At 42.6% G+C, this 21,386-nt stretch overlaps 2 protein-coding genes across 4 annotated transcripts in view; one reads left to right on the top strand and one right to left on the bottom strand.

Annotated features, from left to right (window-relative positions):
- Positions 1–21,386, top strand: part of PAK3 (p21 (RAC1) activated kinase 3) — a 180,343-nt gene that overhangs the window by 9,393 nt on the left and 149,564 nt on the right. The window lies entirely within an intron of this gene.
- Positions 1–21,386, bottom strand: part of CHRDL1 (chordin like 1) — a 61,499-nt gene that overhangs the window by 34,441 nt on the left and 5,672 nt on the right. For all 3 annotated transcript variants that reach the window (XM_080554453.1, XM_080554451.1, XM_080554452.1), the window contains exons 4-5: positions 19,099–19,192; positions 16–161 (exon numbers count right to left, since the gene is read on the bottom strand). In XM_080554453.1, coding sequence (XP_080410579.1) covers positions 16–161; positions 19,099–19,192 — 240 coding nt within the window. The remainder of the gene's footprint in view (positions 1–15; positions 162–19,098; positions 19,193–21,386) is intronic.

Raw genomic sequence — 21,386 nt, 5'->3', positions numbered from 1 at the left:
AATTACGGTACTTACTGAGCAGCTGCACTGGGCACACTGGTTTGCTTGCCTGTTTTGGAAAAGCCCCTCTGCCACAAACATTTCTCCGTGATGGTAGGTGGTGCCATTGTATTCACAGGATTTCCCAGTTATTTTGCTGCTTACTGAGAAAAGGGAGTCCTCTGGAAGCAATGGGAAAGGAACACTTCATGCAAATGTTCTCGACAACAAGCAATATCACAAATATAGGGATGGAAAAGCTTCCTTTCTCCCCCAGTTCTCTTTATTAAGGACAAGCTTTGTCATGCTGCAAAATATTTGTGATGTTCTCATGCTACTATTTTGCTGAACTTTTGTAATTCACACTTCGAGCTGACTGTCCCGGTTAATGTTTGGATTTTGATTTGATCATCAATGCCAGCACTGATGGCCATCCCTCATGCTGCTGCTTTTTCTCTTGCCCTGTCTGCTATAGCACTTGCTGTTAGGATGGGTAGGTTCAGTTATGTGCCTGTTTGTTACATTTGCATGGCTTTTTCATGCTTTAATATAGAAGGCATTAGCACCTTTCTAGGATGGTTTCCCCCTTCTTAGGACTGGCATTATTTTATTACTGATTTGTAGTGTTGTAGCAGACAGAAATCTTAGTTGCAGGTTAGCAGAGAGTACCAAGGGACGTCCATAATGCTGCTTCCATGCCATGCACACGCACAGCCCTTCTGGCCTACGAGAGGAGTGACACCGATGACGGAACTCTGTCAAGAGCAGACAAGCCCGAGAATAATGGCACTACATGCATGTTTGTTCCCAGCGGCCCTTGCACCTTGTTGCTGTTGTTGTATTCAGAATGGGCAAAACTTTTCAAAGGCAGACTTCGAAAGGCACCCAAATGCTGATGTTTCTCTTATATGTGTTACAATGTCAGATGTGCAAATCAGTGTGTTTTGTTTGCACAACTGAGTTTATACAATGAAGTGTACAAGCTGGCAGTGCCAGTTCAACCCTGAAACCTCCTGTTTCAGCTCAAGATCATATGGAGTTCTGCACCACATCACTCAAACTTTCTTCTTAGACTTAAAGTTATCCACGTCTTATGGTAGAATATTCCCTAGACTGTTTAACTCTTGAACACAAACTGTGCAAAGGGATTATACTTTACCTATGAAGTCTAAGTCACTTAATACCTATTGGGCAGCAAATCTGGCACTAATGCATTTATGTTTACGTGAGTTTAGTATCTCAGCATGGGAAGAGGCATTTTGAACAAGAGCTCTAAGGGAGTGACAGTGGAGTGTTTGTTCTCTGGAGCCAGAATCACTGCAGATTTTTAGGAATGCAGTTGAAATTTCATGCAGTGGGTTTGGGCTTTCATGTGAAAGAAACCTGACCCAAAAATTCAGATTTTGCTGTAGGCCCCTTCATTATCAATCAGATAAACCCAGGGAGATTTTTTTTATGAAACTATGACACCACAGAACATGGTTGTTCTCAGCTGGTAGCTCAAGTGAAAGAGCAGTTTTCTGGTGATATGCACTGGCATTAAACAGTGACATTTAGAGTTTTCCATAAAAGCATATATTTTGTTATGTTGGCTTCATCAAATCTTAATGATCTTTTGAACTGTAAATATCAAATCTGACTGTGGAACATACACATATGGTATGTTTCAAATACTACAGTATTTGAAAATCTAGTGGGTCAGCAAAGAACCTTCTGCCAGAGAATGGCAGGAATTAGCCTTTTAGCAGCCATTTAGGGTCCCATGCTTGGTATTTCATTTCTTTTCAGGAGACAGACGTGGTATTTGCACTTCCTCCTTTGAAGTGCACTCTGCACTTTCTATGTGGTTTGCTAGTAATGCACATTCTGGAATAGCAGCTTGTATGTTCCAACTGAGGCACATCCTTGGAAAGTCATCAGCAAAAGATTCAAGTGACAAGTTCAGCTACTGTCGCATCAGGCCCAAATATCAGAAAGCACAAATAAAGAGGCACTTTTCAGCACTGTGCCACCTCCCCCGAGTTATGTCACCATCAGTTCTTGACCTTTCCAAGGGTGACCTCCCGGAAAGCAGAAAAAGGGATTACCAAACCCTTAGTTATGCCCCTGCACCTCAGGCAACTGGAAGAGCAGTAGAACTGGAAAGAAAATGAAAGGAGAAATGAAAGGAGAATGCAGATGGTTCTTGTCTGGATATGAGGGCCTTTTCATGCAGCCTCTGCAGGGCATTGCGGTGCCCAGGTAGGATGCCTGTCCGAAGACAGTGTTTGGCTTGTGGTCTGTTGCTTGCAAAGGCTCAGGCTTGAATGACTCATTGTGACTCTTCAGCATATTGGATGAAGAGAGCAAATTTTACTGCGGTTTTACCTTGTATATGCCACGTTGCTCAGATCTCTAGGAAATCTCCAAATGCCTTTAAATTATAGCTTTCAAATAAGGGAAGGGGAATGGGGAAACTTTTATTTATATAATTAAATTTACCTTCATATCCATGAGACTGTTGAACTATTGTAGGGTTCCTATAGGATTACAGGGTAGCAGCAGATCAGCCCTGGCATGTGACTGCAGAAACACAAGGCTGAGTGAGACAACCATTGCTGCCTTTCTAACTAGAAAGGAAGGTGAGCAGCAGAGGGAAAAAAACAATTTTCTTATATAGCCAGTGCTCACTCTGATTCTGACTTCTGCCTTGCCTTCCAACACTGTCAGATTAAATGATCATAAGAAATCTCCTAACCAGATTAGGAAGAAGGTGCTTTAGACCACTACATTATTCAAGGAGGAAGAAGACAGGTGGCAATAGGATGGCTTACTCCGGACCAGCGTGGGCTAGCAGCTCAAGGCTTGCTGCTGCATTGTTTGCTTAATATTAGGGTCTACAGAGAATATAGATGGACTCCATAATAACTGTAATTCTCTCTCTGAGACCCTTGCATGTATGACATAGAAGGAGTAGGAAACAGGGACCCTTAGAAATGTACCTGAAAATGAGGCAGGCTGGCCATCTGAGATCAGCAGGGGACCAGGGGGACACAGTGCAATTATTCACTTTAGCTGGGAATGAAACTATTTGTTCCAGGAAGATCTTCCAGTAACAAGAATAAGACATCAAGGGACTGTGCCTTTCCCAACGGTGATGCAGATGCTCGTAAAGAAAAGCTTTTCTTTTAAATGGATCTACCGATAGCATTGCTTGGCCAACAGTAGCAGGTGGTTGCAGTAAGTAGTTTTGTTCATCTGTATTTCTTTCAAGGTTGATCATAGAACTTAGGCCTATAACAACTGAGTCATAATAGACAGTCCAAAACACATGTACGTCTGCCTGTCTGTGGAATATGGGATGCAATTTTGTTGCTATTTTGATGTAATAATTATAAGAAAAGTCAGTTTCAGTTACAGGGAATAAGACCATATTTTAGGTGCCTGATGCTGCACAAACCTGTGTATGGGATTATCTGCTAGCACATTCAGTGAATGGGGCTATTTGGTTGCATGAAACAAGTTTGGAAGAAGTTTTCAGATCAAGATCACATGACCCTTACTGTGAAAAAATACAGACAGTCATATTGGAGACAGCACATTGAAGAGTGCAGCTGATCCCCTCCAAATGCAGCATCCGTCAGAAACTGCAAGGAAGCTTTGTTTCTATTGCATACCTACACCTAACTGCTGGAGAGAGGAGGCAGCATGTGAGTGACTTTCTACAACTAGGACTTGCCTTGGTTTCTTTTCCAGTGCTCTTTAAATCATGGCTAATTAGAGGAGCTCAAACTCCCTCATATTCTCCTATAGAATGTGAAATTACAGTCACTTCATATTGCTTTAATGACTGCCACGTTTGAACTTGGAAAAATCTTGACATTAATGTTGATACCAGCACGTATTACTCTGTGCCTCAGTTAAGATATGTTAGAACTGGATTAATTAACTGCAAACGTCCTGCATTGCTCAAAGCCCTATTTGTAAACCTCGTTTTCTAATCAGCATTGTTCCTAAAGCTTTATCTGGCATTTTAATAGTGCTGACTAACATTGCTTTAATTAGCCACCTCTGTAAAGTACCAGGCAAACCATCTGTGTGAATCCTTCTAATTAACTGGGTTTGATCTGAGCTTTTCTTTCTGGCATTCATAGCATGTCAGTGGAAGCAATATAAAACGTATAGGGTAAAGGTGTTACAGCATCAATGGAAAAGGAAGCATCTTTGTCCCGTGGTTGCTATTTATTTGCTAAGGGATCCGACTTCAATACAGAAATTGACAGGCCCTGCTTACATCTGACAAGGATTTTAATGGGATCGAGATGAGACCATGAGTTAGTAACACGGATAGTGCTGACATATCACAATTTTACCATTAGGCAATGGCAGGGAGCTATGATGTGCAACCGAGGCTTAGCACGTAACTTGCTGTCGGTTTGAATTTACCCTGTAAGTATCTTTAAAGGCTGGATCTGGGTGAAGGTTTCAGGTTTTGCAAGCAGACAACAGAATACAACTAACTGCATCAAAAATTGATTAGCTTCAAAAATTCAAGTTTTTTAAAAAAGCAATTGGAGGTTGCGGTGACTATGCTTGAGTTCTTATATCCCAGCATTCCTCTTTTCCAAATGTGGGGCTCTCTCCAGCTTGTGTTGTCTACCTAGGCTGTTTTTCACTGGTGTGCCATAGACACAGAGTAAATCCTGGCCTCAGTGAAGCTAACAGAAAGATTTTCCTCAGGATCCAGCCTACGTGCTTGCTGTAACTCTGCTTTTTAAGGTTATGTTTGGGGAGATGGCAGCCTGTACTGGGAGGAACTGTTGATCTACAAAACCACAGTTTTCTATCAGTTCAGATCTATGGTACAGCCTGATACAGAAGTTCACTCAGAACTAGAACTGCATGTTGCTATAGTTCACTTGTTCTCTAACCTAGTGTCCATTTGACAGGAGTGTGAAGAAACAGTATGGCAAGAAGTTTGCCATGAAGGGATGCTAACTTAGTGTGAAGTGCAGCATTAATGCTTTTCTGACAGTCTCTGACACAACAGTTAGATATGAATTTGATAAACCACAAGTGTTTTACAGAAATCTCCTGGCTCTGTGGAATCTACTCATCACAGATTTTTCGTGGAAACCTGCATGGGTTCACAGTGTCTGCCCATGACTCGGTGTTTCCGGGGAACAAGGCTTGAGGGCAGCCGTACGACGTGCACAGACCCTGGCCAAGAACTCTGGGGGCTTCGTGGCTCCCAGAGCCTCCAGTCTCCTGGGAGTGACAGAATGGTGTCACGTGGATCACAGTCAGTTTTGGAAACAACATCTTTTAGCTTCTTCTGTTTGCAACTGTTTTTCTTCCTGGATTGTTATAAAAGCTTGTTCCTGAGATGCTTTACCCTTACTTGGATATGAAGCAGAAGAGCATCAGTTATCTGCAACTAATCCCTTGAATAGCTTAGACAAATTCCACTGGCAGTTCCTGCTATTTGAATCAGTGGCAACTTCGCTGAAAATATTTCTGTGTAGACAGTGAAAAGCACCAACTGGCTATGGGCAAACTGGCCTTTTGGGCAACGTTCCTGTAGGGTCACTTCCTTGAGGACGGGTTTCAGGATCCGGGCCTTACTACAGTCAGTGAAGTGTGCAACTTGGATCCTTCTGTACATACAGGTACACGTGCTGGGAAACAAACCAGCTAACAAACTGGCAAAACCACCGCAAAGTCATGGCATGATAATCAGTAAACTATTTCTGCTATGAAGCTGGACCTTCAAGACAGGAAAGCCAGTTGCTTTTTGGATGACCTTTGCCATTGTGGACAATGAGACCAAGAATCTTTGCTTTCTTCAAGTCATTGTGCTGAGTTTTACTGATCTGCAAACAGTAACAGATCAGAGTGGTAACTGAGTGTGTTCCCAGAGTGGAGGATGTACAAATTAGGCAAGGAAGGTGTGTAGGCAAAATTAAGGCTTCTGCATGGTAGGACCCTACACAGCACCCCAGGAAGGGTCTGTGGGTTTTTATTGCATCTCTGTGAGATTCTTTCTTGTACAATATTCTGGCTATTCTTGTTAGTACTTTCCTTAACACTCTCACTATTGCTTATTTTAGTATCAGAACATCTGGCAAGGATCATTTTTAAAAAATCCTACAGGCTCTTGGCTTGCTGACTTAGAAACTATTTTTAAACTGCAACATTCAGAGTCACCTAGTGTCATTTACTGAAAAAGATGGGCTTTTAACATCAAGCAGAAATGCTAGGCGCTCAGCCTGGCTTGGTTTTTGCAGTTTGTCTGTTTTATTAACCACTCTTATAAAAACAACCAAGTGCTAAACAATCTGAAATTAATCATGAGGTTTAAAGCCTTAAGAAACTTACCATACTGGGAACTGTTCTGCAGATAGTCTCTCTGCTCCGTTATAACTAGACAGATGATAGATTATGAATTTCAATCCAGAGTGGATTTTATAAAACATGCTTTCTGAATCAGCATCGAGCATAAGTATGTACAGACCAAGAGAATGTGGACTTTTTCTGGAACCCTATTCACTAGTCAAGCAGTTTTATCCTGTTATAATTCAGGAGCAACTGTCTGCATTGACATCTCTCCTGCATAATCACTTGTATTCCCAGTGAACACAACTGGAAGAGTCAGTTTAGTTGAAAAATGGTTATTTCACAGCTCTCTAGGATGCATCTTGGTGCAGGAAATTGTCTTTGGACACCAGCTAACTGGTCACTTCACGTGGTGCTTCTGTACAGAAACCAGTCACCCCAAATTGCAACATAACAGCATGTGAGGCCGTATTACTTGCCTTGACATTTAAAATTGGCGTAATAATTTCAGGATAACTAATCAGAAGCAACTCTCAAAGAACAATTATGAAGGTCCTTAGTCAAAATGAAACAATTCTTGGAAGTGTGCCGGGCACGAGCATTTCTAATGCCAAAGGGGAGCGGGACTAGAGTGAGAGAGCACTTCTCCCTGTTTTGCTTATTAAAAAATACATGAAATTTGAATCAGCTTAGGTTGGACACATTGTCCAACACAGTGGACGGCACTTAGATGACCTCAGATCTGTTTTTGTAACACTGCTTGCTTGCACAGGAGTTGCACCTACCCCTAGGCCTCTTTGATAAAAATTTATTGTTAATTCTCCACCTCCATGGAGTCCAGGTCTTTTCCCTACAAGCAAAATCATTCTCTAGGGTAACTTACACAAATGTCAGTAGGAAGAGAGATATAAGGATGATTCTTGTTTATTGAGTCTTTTTATTGGTGGTTTTTATAGCAATGTTAAGGGCTAACACAGTGGTCTCCAGGTGCCACTGTGAAGGACAAATCCTAGGAGGCCCCAAAATACTCACTGAAGTAGCTTGGAATAACAGTAATGGGATAAATTATTCACGTGTGGAAAAGTGCATTTCTGGATCAAGTCCTGCAGGTGAAGTTGCAACTTATAAAGTATGCTGAAAAAAATCCAGGCAGCGATATGGAATAAAAAGCCAATTAGCACCAACTGCAATTCGTGCTAGGAGGTGCAAGCATCAATGCAAGGAGGACAGAGTTGCGATAAGCCGTTGGAAGTATTCTTTATGTTATGCACCTTGTTACCTCTCCAGCTCTCTTCCACTACTCCCAGAATGTGTGTTACAATTGCCAGAGGCCTAGCACAGTATAAAAAATGTAGTGTTTTCCTATACCACTGAAATGTGTTTTTAACATGGGCTGTCACCCACAGGGGCTGTGCATCTGTCTCAGGATGGATTTCACCCTCTGGTTATATACTTCCCCAAATTAGCTCGCCTGAGTACTGTCCCTCGTGACTATAGCTCTGTCATGGGCCAGACACCCGCAGAGTAGGAGGTGTGCCCCCCCCGCCCTCCGACTTCCAGCTTTTATCTGACAGCAGAGCTGGGACTGGCAGCAGCAAAAACAGTTCTTGTATCTTTTTTTGGAGTTTCTGGTGCAGTGTTAAAACTTGAACGGTACTAATATGCCTAAGGTGCCACACTGCACATGGTGAACAGCACCTTTTCCACCACAGCCTAGATTAGCCCGTTTCTTTCAAATGGGTCCCAGTGAAGCCAAGGAGTGACCTCTCCAATGAATTCTCTTCAGTGAATAACTCTGGAGACGGGGACTCTAAGCAAACAAGGTGTAACATTTTAATTTCAGTTTAGGGGCAGCAATATTGAAAACTAATTCAAAGCACATGAGCTGTGCTTTGGTTCAAAACATTTCCCTTTGGCAGGTAATGGTTTCACCTCGTGCAGGAGAAACTGAGCTAAGAGGAAGGTTCTGAAAGATGAGGTGGTACAGCTCATTCTGGATGGTGTACCAGTAACACCCTGTGGCATTCGTACATGGGGAAGCAACAGTGAGTGTTATATCAGTATCAGACTGGATGGCAGTGGGTTTTGACCCTCTTTGTAGTTGGGCATGCTTGCTGTGCACCGACTGACATGGTTTCTCTTTCCATGGCACCAAGGACACATACATGGCTGCATGTTTGAATCCTCTAACATCCTGATGTACGGAAGAGAAACACAAAGTGAGAAAATCCAATCACTTGGAAGTTCGCTTTGCGAGGGGACCTGTGCTAAGCTCCTCTCTCCAGCTTTAAAATGATGCGTGCCTCTTCCCGTTGCTGAACAGCCTTCCTGACAGCTGGATAGGCGTGTATAGCTGTCAGCAACCGTGCAGCTGCTCTGATTCACAGTATCTGAACCAGCATCCTGTCACCTGAGGAATCAGAGCTCTGAAAAAGTGGTAATGAGTACTTCGACTCCTGCTGCCTTGGTGTCTGTTTCAAGGGGTTCAGCCAAAGCTCTTGCCAGGCTTGGAAGGATGCTAAGTGCTAGTGACATTCCAAGTAGAAGATAAAGAAACCTGCCTCCAGGCAGAAATCCTCTGTGCTAGACCCTTCCCTCTACTACACACAAGCCAATGGAATATAGTTAGTATATATAAGACACAGCTATTCAGTATGAGACTCATATTTGGAACGGAGGAATGAATATGCGTTGATAATCTGATCCTTACAAATTCAGAACAGAGCCTAAGACTTGAAGAGGTGAGGGAGGCATCCTGCAGAAAGAGATTATAGAGCTTGCTAGGAGAATGACAGGCAGATTTTAATCACAGTTATGTTGAATAAACCTGGAACAACTCTCTTGATTGGACTAACCCTGATGCTGTGTGTTCAAACCAACCTGTATTTTTTAAAATATTCTCTTCAAAAAGATCCTCATGTTTATATAGGGAAAAGATCACATAAATTTCTCTGTGTTTATGCAGTGCATTTCATTCACAAATAGCAGTACTTTTATATAGCACAGAGTACTTGTCTATTTTCCTGTAGTCCCAGTGAAACTAAGGTACAGTAGGTTTGCTTTGTACCCAGAGATCCACTTAATGTTTATCATCTGAGCCATTTGTACCAGGAAGGCCTGTGCAAAGAAAGATACAGCTGGAAATGTGGATGTCCTTGTTCTGCCAGTGTGGTTCATTTCCCCAAAAAGGCCTTTAGTGCAAGAGACATTCCCTGGTCATATCCTGGCCACCTTAGCATGCATGTACTGTGGCTTCTAGGTGAGAGAGAGCCAAAGGCAGAGTGGAAAAAGAAAGCAGAGAAGACAGGAATCTCTGTTCAACAAGGCCAAGTGCTGGGTCCTGCACCTGGGACACAACAACCCCAAGCAGAGCTACAGGCTGGGAGATGAGTGGTTGGAAAGCTGCCTGGCAGAGAAGGACCTGGGAGTACTGGTTGATAGCCGGCTGAATATGAGCCAGCAGTGTGCTCAGGTGGCCAAGAAGGCCAACGGCATCCTGGCTTGTATAAGAAGCAGTGTGGCCAGCAGGTCTAGGGAAGTGATTGTCCCCCTGTAGTCAGCTCTGGTGAGGCCGCACCTCGAGTACTGTGTTCAGTTTTGGGCCCCTCGCTACAAGAAGGACATGGAGGTGCTCGAGAGAGTCCAGAGAAGGGCAACGAAGCTGGTGAGGGGTCTGGAGAACAAGTCTGACGAGGAGCGGCTGAGGGAGCTGGGGTTGTTCAGCCTGGAGAAGAGGAGGCTCAGGGGCGACCTTATCGGTCTCTACAAGTACCTTAAAGGAGGCTGTAGCGAGGTGGGGGTTGGTCTATTCTCCCACGTGCCTGGTGACAGGACGAGGGGGAACGGGCTAAAGTTGCGCCAGGGGAGGTTTAGGTTGGATATTAGGAAGAACTTCTTTACCGAAAGGGTTGTTAGGCATTGGAATGGGCTGCCCAGGGAGGTGGTTGAGTCACCATCCCTGGAGGTCTTTAAAAGACGTTTAGATGTTGAGCTTAGTGATATGGTTTATTGGAGGACTTGTTAGTGTTAGGTCAGAGGTTGGACTCGGTGATCTTGGAGGTCTCTTCCAACCTAGATGATTCTGTGATTCCGTGATTATGGACAGCATGGGACGCTGTAGAACACAAGTGTCATGGTGACCTGGGATAATGCATGCTCTTTTTTCCCCTCAGAAATTTGCCAAACTTCCCTCAGCATCTGTAGAGGCCTCTTGCATATATCTGCCTCAGAAAAGCATGAAACCTGTCAGCACTACATCTTCCTGACCTGCTCGTGCAGCTTCAGGCCTGGACAACTAACCTGAGCCCCGAGTGCCATCAGTGTACGGTGGGACATACTGCTACTGCCAAGTGGCTGTTGCAAGGTCAAAACCACCAGCTGCTGAAACAGAAAATGTTTTTGCCACTATCATGTCAAGAAAGGTAAAGAACACAAACACTGTAAAGCTATTTTGTCACCAGAACTGAATCCTGACCCATCATCTCGTGAGAATTCAGGAACCTCAGGGAGAGAAAATCTGCAGGGCTATCATCTGTCACCTAGCTATACAAAATATCTTTTCTGGCCAGAGGTTCTTAGGGGATTACAGCACAGCAGAAGAGAGCAAATTGATTTCTTTCCTATCAAAAATTCCTTTGCTTAATTTCTTCCCTCTACTTTTGTTTCCACTCTTGTGTCACCTCAAGGTCTGATCTGAAGTGCATTGAACTAAATAGATTTGGAACCTGGCCCAAACACCTACTCCGTGTGGTGCAGTGTAAAGGCAGTTTCCTCTTTCATCTTCTGTCTCATATTTCTAGCATGCTCCTTAGCATTGCTAGAGAGGGGACTGTATCGCAGTCAATAACTGCATCTGTTTTCATAGAAGGCTTAGTCCAAAAACTATCAAATCTAATAGAAAAGTGTTGATTGACTGCAGCGAGCTGTGGATCAGCCCGCAGTCCATCTGCATTTAGCCTGGTCCCTCGCTCATGCGTTACAGTGGAACTTCTTATAAATCTATGATTTAAAGAAACATAGATGATGTGTGAAGGTCCCTCTAAAAAACAACAAAAACAGTGCAACGATGATGTTTTTAAAGTGGTGGCTGAGGCTGACAATAAATTCGGATTGAAAAGTTGTTCACTATCCAAAAACTGCAAACACAAGTTCTAAACAAAATCCACATGTGCCTCTCGGAGGTGCAGGTGACAGAGATATTATGCCACAAAATGCTTTACATTAAAATAACTTCAAGGACTGTGTTAAGCTCTAAAAACTCCAAGGTAATTCAGAGTTAATCACAACAGCTAGTCTTTAATATGATCAGATGGGAGAAAGTGTATGAAACTCATTGCTTGAAGGAACTAGTAGCGCTTTATCTAGACACCATGAACTTTCATACAGATTCAAGGCAAAGATGCAGTTTGAGTTGAAACCCCCAGAAGGCTGTTGGTTGTTTTTGAGCTTTCTAGGGCTAAAGTCAAGCTCTTCACCTTATTTTAATATATTTTCTGCAGCTCAATTTCCTGTGTTTTCTTTTATAGTGGCATAAAAAAATTGCCCAGGAAAACTCTGAAGGAGTCATAAAACACTTTCTAAGTTGCTCCATTTTAATTCCTGGTCTAATGTTGAACTTATCTGAATCTATCTGTCCCTTTCCCAGCCAAGGAAACAAATGGAATTAAGCTTTGCTGCACTTAGAATCCTTTCTGAAGTATCTTTGAAGCTCTTGGAAGTTGTCTTGGAAAACTTTTGAGCAGCCTTCCCTATGCTATCGTGTCAGTCCAAAGAATGGAAGTTCTAGTCCCGTCATCCGTGTGTACTGATATATATTTTTTTCAGTGCATTTTGGATGCTGATTTACAGATAGATTGTTTGAATTTTTAATGTTCAAAGAAACAGAATGGGAACAAGTGCTAACCTCAATCTGGCTGTTAGAGCAAGCATTCCGTATGAAGCTAATAACAAAGGCAAATTACAAACCAAACTACGTTACGTGAGCCCAGGTCAATAGGAAGAAATTAGGGGTCTCCCAAGAATGCCTATATCATTATATTTCCAAATCAAATAAGCAGTTTATGTGAACTATCTGGCAGTTACTCACTGTTGGGACTATGCAACAACCAGATCATCTCACTAATCTCTGGCACTGTGCAGCATTCTGTGAGTCCTTCACATTCCAGATGTGAACATCCAACTTGTTTGTGTATGCGAAGGAACCATCCACGAGCATGGCTCTTCAATACCCCAGTACCTCCACAGGAACCAAATGCAGGCTGGAGAAACTTGAGAATTGCTCTTATCGATAGGTAATAGTACGGATTTCTCCAGTTATTGCTATCAGCTGCTGTGTATGTTGGCATACAGATTCTGCAGCCTTCTGTAGTGTGGCTGCGGAGCGGTTGGGTCACAGGTTATTTCTGATTTCTTTTTCATCATCCGCAAAAGAGGTGGCAGTGAAGGCAGTGGTGGAGCTACAGGGCCTGCAGGCAGTGTAAAAGTGTGGATTAAAGATCTTAAGAGATTTGGATACTGAGGCAAAGTAACAAGGGATGGCAGAGGTGAACACTGAAGGGGAGCTGAGTTTGTAGTGTTTCTCCCATGAACTGAAGCTCGTGTCAGACACGTGACATGATGCTTAGAAGTAGACAGGATGCTGAGAACATGGCCAGCTCTAAAATCTGAGGTGTGCTTGTAGTGCCCAAATCATATTTCTGTCAACTGACTGTTCCTGAAGTGCCAGTTATCTATTCCTTGGTGCTAGCAAAAACACTCCTAGTAGGACTCACTGCTAAGGTGGTTATGAATTCATCACATACCAGACATCAGTTACAGAATATATAGATATTATTCTGTGGATAAACAGTTCAGACAAGCGTGGATAATGGTTTCAAATATTCAAGATTTTCAGGAGTCTAACTTTTTTGTTATCTGTCAGAGAATTCAGCTGCTTCCTACCTGTGGACAATGTTGTATGAGTAAAGAACAAAACCTGCAGGACTTTCAGGTATTGCAGTTGATTCAATAATGTCAGTTATTCCTTATGTTTCCCCACTCTTGTATTCCAACAGTAATTCTACACAAATCTCTTTCTGCATACTGAATTTTCTTTTTCCTCACTTTTTTAGCACTGTGTTTTGTATGGAGACACTTCTAGGGACTTTCAGCTGTACCTGTGGTACACTACTCCATCACTGGCAGATTGGACTTTGTAGGTGACACTTTGGTCAGATGTTGGAACTCCTCCAATCCTAATGGCTGATGTGATATAATAGTTGAGCTATGTGAAGGCTCTGTGCCTTCCTCCCCCCTCCCCAAACATTCATGAAATAGATTGTTTTTTTCTGAACAGAGGAGTGGGAAAACTGGAATTGGGAGCCTGTGAGCCCTGGTGTGTGAGCTAGATAGAAATCAGAATGTATTCTCCAAATGTTTTGTTGTATGTGCATCCTGCAGAGGAAAACCATTCCACCAGAGCATTCCAGCTGCCCAGGTTGAAGATTTTGGTTGTAATTCAGGGCAAGATGCATTGTACTACCCACATGGTTCTCTGTTTACATATATGATCTATATCAGGTCAAGAGGTGTTGTATGTACTCAGCATGGTGCAAGACTGAGTCTGTACAACCATCAGCACTACAGAATGCAGTGTGTTACCTGGACTGGCTCAGCTGCTGGAAGGAACCGAGTGAAGGTAGCGCTGAGCTCCTTGCAGGCTGATTTTTCCTGCTTCTCGAGTGAGCGTTGCACTGCAGTGAGTTCTGCACTGTCCTACCTAGGTTGCTTCCAGGGTCTGAAGCAGCTAGTTCAAAGGTACGGGTATTACTAAGTCATGCTGCAGCCTACCATGCAATCATAGCCTCATATATTTTAGATGATGTTGTCAGATCACTATTGTGAGACACCTGATTTGGTCCGTCTATGTATTTAGTCCAACTGTTCATATAGGTACCACCTGGCATTTTGTTATTTCAGTATCTAAAGAACAACAAGAAGTACATCAGAAAAGCGCTTTGAATTTGATACAGAAAAATCATAGAACCAAGGGAGCTTAAGCACAAATGTGTTACTAATCATGAACGTTCCTGGAAGCCAGTGTGTTTAGTCGGGGCAGCAAGCTTAAAAATACTGGAGCCAGATGGGCTGATTCATACCTCAGTATGCAGCCTTATCTGCTGAGAAATCGAACCAGCAAATGGAAACCCTTTCTCAATCCTGCAGTGTGCATTTTTACTTCTGATGTCAGCATCCTCCATTTACATACTTCAGAGTGTACTCAAAAACTTCTGACCTAAAACTAGACGCTAAATGCTATGAGTCGGAATTATTCCATGTACAAATGAAACAACTTAGAATAAATGTTCCATTTGTAAAGGAAGTAGTCCGTGGTAGTACACAGGAGTGCCATAGAAGACAGCTGCAACTAAATGTTGAGAGCTTGTACGTGAAGTTTATTTTCACGAAAGAAGGTAGCAGGTCTCGTCTACTCTAGAGCTGATCGTGCCCTAAGAACGGTGGCAAATTCTCTCCCCAAAGCACCTCTCCTCTGATGATGCTTGGAGCATCCTGAGGTGGAAGGAAAGAATTCAAGCTCTGCTGCTGTGATCAGATGTATGATTATAGATCCAGCTGAGCCGATAACTCTTTAGCCCAGTTCAGCAATCTGACTGGAGGTTGCTAGAAGGAGTACCAGAGCATGTGATGTCCTTTTGGGTCTCACTAATCTGTGTAAAAAGGGTCCCAAGGAACATGAAGCTAGTTTTTTTTTGATTCCACGTGTGCGATGATAAAAATCTAATTCAGATAGTAAAACAAAATACTTGTCAGAGCTGCAAAAGGGTGGAATATCTGGTCCGGTAGAAGACACAGGGTCTAGATTTTGCCAGTGCTAGAAAGGATAAGTTTTGAAAAGATGTGAAAAAGCTAGCAATGACTCCATGGTAGAAGCTGATAGAATGAACCACTGGTGAAAAGTAGAAGATGCTTCATAACATATGTCTGACAACTACTTAAGATTCTTGGTAGCTGGTGCCAGGGAGACAGGATACAAACACTGCATCTCTTTGTGTCAGCAAGTCCAGTGTCACTATGGATGCGAGAGACATTAATTCCAAAGGGAGAGCAGTGCCAACTTTTCTCAAAGGAATCCCTTCAACAGCTCCTCCACTTAGGTGGTTATGAAGTTCAGTTTCCAACGAAAGTTGCTGACTCCTGCCATTACCTCTGCTTCGTTAAATAAGGAGGCAGTTATTTGGGAAGTTACGCTTTACAAGGCCTGCAGAAAGGCCAGGAGGAAGAGCCCAAAGTCACTGTGACTAGCACTACTCTTCTGAAATATAGCTTGAAAATGGGAGGGGAAACATAAGTGACAGAATTTAATGAGTATTTATGAGAGCAGTTCAGATGAATGGCTAAAGGGCCAGAGCTCAGACACCTTCCATCAAAAAATAATTGGAGGAACCAGAGAAATGAAATTCCTCCACAGCATGGGATGCTGCACACAATACATTGTTTGCTGGACACACAGAAATGGAAAGCTGGCATAAGACTTACAGGAATGCTTGAAATTCCTATTCAGATCAGCCATGAACATTTACCACTGACGACAGAGCATCCGACTATGATACGCATACTCACTGCAGAAAGCAGAATGCAAATAACCCCTGAAATCACAAGAGATCCCTGGTCCTCTTTTGCCTAACGTTGGTGCAGATCTATGTGGATTACAGATTTAATTAGGGGAAAAAATGAAGCTTAGCGGCAATCCTGTTTTTAATGAGCTTCTACCAGCTAGCAGCTCAACAGCCCATCATATACATAACATGTAGACTATACTTAGATTCTAGGAGTGGAGAGAAGATAAGGGATCACAATTCAGGAAAGGCTTATTCTGATAATTTTCTGAATTTATTGGTTTAAACACACAATATGAAAATCTAGCTGGTGACTGTGTCTTCAAATGGCAAAAATTTGATTTGATAAGGATTGGAGAGTTTACAGAGCTCCTTACTCTTCCTAGGTTAATGAAGACTGTTTTAAAATCTTGACTGGTATCATGTTTACATCCCCACGAACAGAAAAAAAAACAAGCACAGTTTGCTGCCAAAGAGCACTTGAAGCAGAAACAGTCAATCCAGAAGCATTTATGTTTCTATATTAAATACTGTACAGAGACACATAAAAAAACAACAACTGGTCCTGCCCCCAATTGCTAATTACATACCAAGAGTGGAATTTCTCTGATTTAACTTTAGCTGTCAAAAAGTAAGCATCTAGCGTACGCTAGTTGCCTGTACTCCCTCAGTAATCAGTGGAGAGAGACAGGCATCTCCAGGGAAAAATTCTTTTCATTCTGGATAACAGGATGAATCACCCTCTGGGGACGGTGTGTTTCCAACAGCTGTAAAGGGTATCTAGATGATTCCCTTGCCAAATGGAGTTTAGATTAGTTGGAAAAACAGACGAGCTTTTGGGCACACCAGTCTCTTTTGATCTGAAAACTGAAGTGATGTTCATGTTCCTAGCATCTTACTATTTTATCTAACAGTACTAGTTGGTCAAATAAAAGATACTCCCTTACAGTCTTTCCTCCCTGTGTATTAGACCATCATATCTAAAACTCTACCATCAATTAGATGCCAAAATACTAGATCTAAAGTTGCATGGGATGAATCTCATCCCAGAACACAAGAAGAGTGAAAATACCCGAAGAATGTCCAATAGTTATCTCAACTGAAAGTGAGAATATAACATCCTGAGCAAGAGGTGGCTAACAGCATGCCAAAGTCACAGTCAAACTGACCATAACAAGTCCAAGTGCAACCAGTATCCCAGTAAGTCAGAGCTAGATGAGAAGGTGAAGTCTAGCTGCAACCTAAGTTAATTCAAATCTTTTGGGGACCTGCAGACTGCTCCTGAGACTTAGCAGCCAATGATAAAACCACTAATGACAGGAGAAACAGACTTGAGGTTTCAGACTCATTGCTGGGGTACATCATTGCAATAGAAGGCTACTGTGGAAAGAACTGTTCTGAGAACTGTTTGGAGACTGGCCTTGTGATCAGAAAGCCATTAAGGCATTGTGACTGTAATTACGGTGTATGTCCAACTGTTTCCTCTGTAAGTGGGATCAGGTTGCTTTCTTTGACTATCCAGAGGTATGTGGGAAGACACACTGCTTGGGGTATAACTATAAAAAAGACAGAACACTGGGAAATGTCTTGGAGGAAACAGTCCTGCACTGATGAGCAGGAATGAATCGTGTTTGGGAAGCTGCTGCACCTCTTGAATGATGACTGGTATTTAAAGACACATGTCCTTAGGGACATGGTTTAGTGGGTGATAGTGGTGGTAGGGGGATGGTTGGACCAGATACCTTGGAGGTCTTTTCCAACCTTAATGATTCTGTGCTGCTACAGTGTGTGTTAAAACCAGCCTTGTGGACTGACAGCTATTATTATCGTACAGTACGTGTACTCTTGGTACCCTGGGACAAAGGCAGGAATATACCACAGGAAGGATGGAGCTCACCTCCCTCAATTGTATACGGTGACAGTGTAGCTGTCCGTGTCCAAAGCAGTGTTGTAATTCTGGCTATAGCCCACAGAAATACACAGGCAGTTCCAGGATACAACTCAAATGCTTCAGATCTCTGTCATGGCATCAGATGAGCTATGCACATGCTCCTCCTCCCCACTGATTAAAAAAGGATTCTAGATACTTAGATCAGATATTGATGTAGGCAGCTGATAGACAGATGTGTATAATTGTCAGGACAGATGAATCCTACTGAAAATTTACCAGTGGGTGCCATTTACTCTCCAGTAAGTGTGACCCGCACACTCCAGTCCCTGCTGAACAGCAAACTGACTCATGTGCTCATGTCCACCACTGCAAACTGCCCCCTGCTCCCAGGTTTTGGTCAGGGAACAGCTGTTTTCCTCAGACAATGAAACTCTCTCTGGAGAAAGTCAAATAAAACCCCTTTCTGTGATGCTGCATGAATACTCTTTTATAAGAAATGAGGGGTGCCACTAAGACAGACATTTAGGGAAAAGCTGCAGTCAAATCTACCAGCCATTAGGCCATGTCGGGAATGCTGTAACAGCCTCATGAAAGATCCTGCCTAGTCTCTTTCATACAGTGGCTCTTAATAATGAGCATATAATAAATGTACAGTCTGGAGGAATTTACTATACAGTATCCAATTGGATTTATATAGTCATAAACTTCCACAGCACTGCTTCTATGATTTACAACAGTCCCTACTAATGAAGCTATGCCTGGATATGAGATGTAGAAGGCAAAATTTACCAGACTGGTTGTACAGTGATACTATACAAATGCATATTTGCCACAGCAATTTGTAATTGCTCATTAACAGAGAGCCATTGCGAATAGCCATGTATTTTAGCCTGCTCTTATGAAAAGGGCCAAAAGCATAAACCTAGGAAATTTGTGGTATAGGGTTTTATTGTGATGGAGTTTAGAGATAAGGGAAGGAATGGGGAGCAGATAGCCCATGGACCCCGGCCGTGAAACTTCTGCTACCTTCTGCCTGGACGGTAGGGGACTGGGCTTGGTGATGTACCTGATTCCTTCCCAAATCTATACTTTTGATTTCCTAAATAGCAATCACCACAGAAAATATTCTAAATTACTGTAGGACAAGCTTCTCATGACCTAAATGGATATAGAAGGATGTCTACTTCACAGAAGTTTTCCAGCACAAACATTTCATTTTGCTGTTACTCAGCATATCAAATAGCTGTTTCAGAAAGGAAAATGCCATTAATATAAATTAATGTCATTAATATAAATTACCTGGGCATCGTGGGCAGCACAGCTGTGGTACATGCACAGGGGAAGGACAGTGTAGGCTCGGGCATCTTATTCTGCTGCACAGTACATTTCCATTCTGCAGGCGGAAAATAATATGATACTTTAATGAAATGGGCTACCTTACAAGTGTCTGTGTTATCTATTCTATGTTTGGATATTTTAAAAACAAATGCCATTTTACAACATTCTGGTTCCTGTCACACCAGCGTACGCCCAGACTACTTTCACTGCCTCTGAATTTAAGCTGGAGGTCAGATTGTAACAGAAACCCATGCAAACCTTAAAATTAGAGTAATTGCCTAAAAATGGATTGCAACAATCTTCATTTGTTTTTTCTTTTGAGCAGATTGTGCTTGGGAATTGCATTTCCAAAACTAAGACACAGATAATGAATGGTAGGTCTCTGAGATACCCCCTACTGAGGGTTAGTTCAAGACCGCAAGAGACAATAGTGTCTGTAATTTTTCCTGAAAACTGTGGAGAGTCTTTTGTTTTCATTTTATGGGTTCCCCAGTAGACAAAGAACACCAGTTGGTAAGTAGCCATTTTTCTAAGAAATATGAGCAAGTCTTGGGAATAGTGTTCATTACTCATGTCATTAACATAATATTCTATTTGACCACATCTAAGTTTGATTTATAATTAAAACACAGGGAATTTTCCTTCTCCAGTGTCTGTAACCAGAAAAGACTATCCATTTCAGATTCCTATTTCCCATCTATAATTCATCCTCCTAATTTAGCTCTGAGTAGCTCATGTTTATAGCAAGAAAGATCTTTCAGCATGAGCACTGATACTATGCTGTGACTGTGCTGTGACTATGTCGGTTCAGGTGGTGTCGGGAATAAACCCACTGTATTTTCATATGCCTTCTGGAGCACTGAAATGTTTCCAGCAGAGGTGCCGACTTCCTTAGATTTCAGTTGCGTACGTTTTTCTAGCCGTCGCCTTCAAAACAATCCCCTGACTCCTCAATACCTGTAGACCGCAGGCTGGAATCATACTGTAAGGCCATTACTACCCACAAACATTTATGCATCTTCTCCAGAAAGAGACACTAAAATGATAGCCATCTGTTTCTAGTGATGATTGAGATTAAATATACTGATTTTATAAAGGGGGAGAAAGTTCTAGGCTGCAGGCTTTTGCAGGATGAGGACTGTTGTTGGCCTGCACGGCTCCTTGCCCAGCAGACCAGGGTCAGAGAGCCCGTGAAGCACAGCTGCCGAAGAAAGGCTGGCCCCGTGTCGCTTACTTGGCCTGTCCTGTGGCCTCTCTCCCTTTTTATTTACTAGTCCTGCAGAACCTCCTAGGTGAACATGTACTTTTGGTGCTTGATCAGCTGTGATAAAAATTCTGCAAACCTATTTAACTGATCTTACACCTAGATTCGCAGAGATGTTTGGGAGTCCAAGCCCTCCTGACTAACGTGGGACATAAGCTCTGTGAGTCAGGGCCGTGGAAAGCGTTCCTGTGTCCGACACAACAGGTAACAAGGCAGCTCTCTTTCTGAGCTGCGGTATGGTGCTGCCTGGGGAGAGCGTTCAGTTTAGCCCCCTGAAGTCTGCAGATCTGACTCCGGCCAGGGAAGGGGGGTGGTTGGTGGCATGTGTGCAGGAAAGGAGGAATGGGGCAAGAACACTGAATTCTGTTTACGTTTATTCTGGTTTAAGTATGTAAATTATAACTCGTAAAAATACAATACTATATACACAAAACCAGGAATGCTTTTTTTTTTTTTTTTTTTAATCTCAGGCTGAATAATCTGGCCTCTGTTTAGCTGGTAAATGTCTCTTAACTTTTTCTTAAACATTCAAGTGTGTGTGTGTCAGGGGGATGGATGGGCAGACTGCTGTCGGGAGATGCAGCAGAAATCTCTCTCTGTTGCCTGGCTGGTGTCACTTGTTTTGTGTGGAGATCATATGGATCATGACGTTTGAGGCCACAAAAGAAATTTTGGTCACACTGGTTATGTAGACCCCTAGGATTGTTTTTGCTTTCCTCTGAAGTGTGAAGGAGAAGGTTGCTGCACTTTCCCATCCCTCCACTGTCACATCTTCCTAAAAATCATTAAGCAATGACTTGTATCCAGATCTCCAGGGTTTCCAGTGAACTTCATCCCCACCCAAGACACAGCCTTCTGCCAATTTAATGAGTTTTACCACATACTGACTCTGAGGGAGTTTACAACTTTGCATATAGATCAGCAAAAGTGAGCAGCAACTTCTTTTTATTTTAAACCGGGACTTTTTTCTTTGTAGCACAATGCT

The sequence above is a fragment of the Anser brachyrhynchus genome (assembly GCF_964034855.1).
Source record: "Anser brachyrhynchus genome assembly, chromosome: 13".
In the NCBI taxonomy this organism is placed as follows: domain Eukaryota; kingdom Metazoa; phylum Chordata; class Aves; order Anseriformes; family Anatidae; genus Anser; species Anser brachyrhynchus.
Note: the sequence above shows the minus strand (reverse complement) of the source record. Positions and strands in the feature narration are given on the sequence as shown.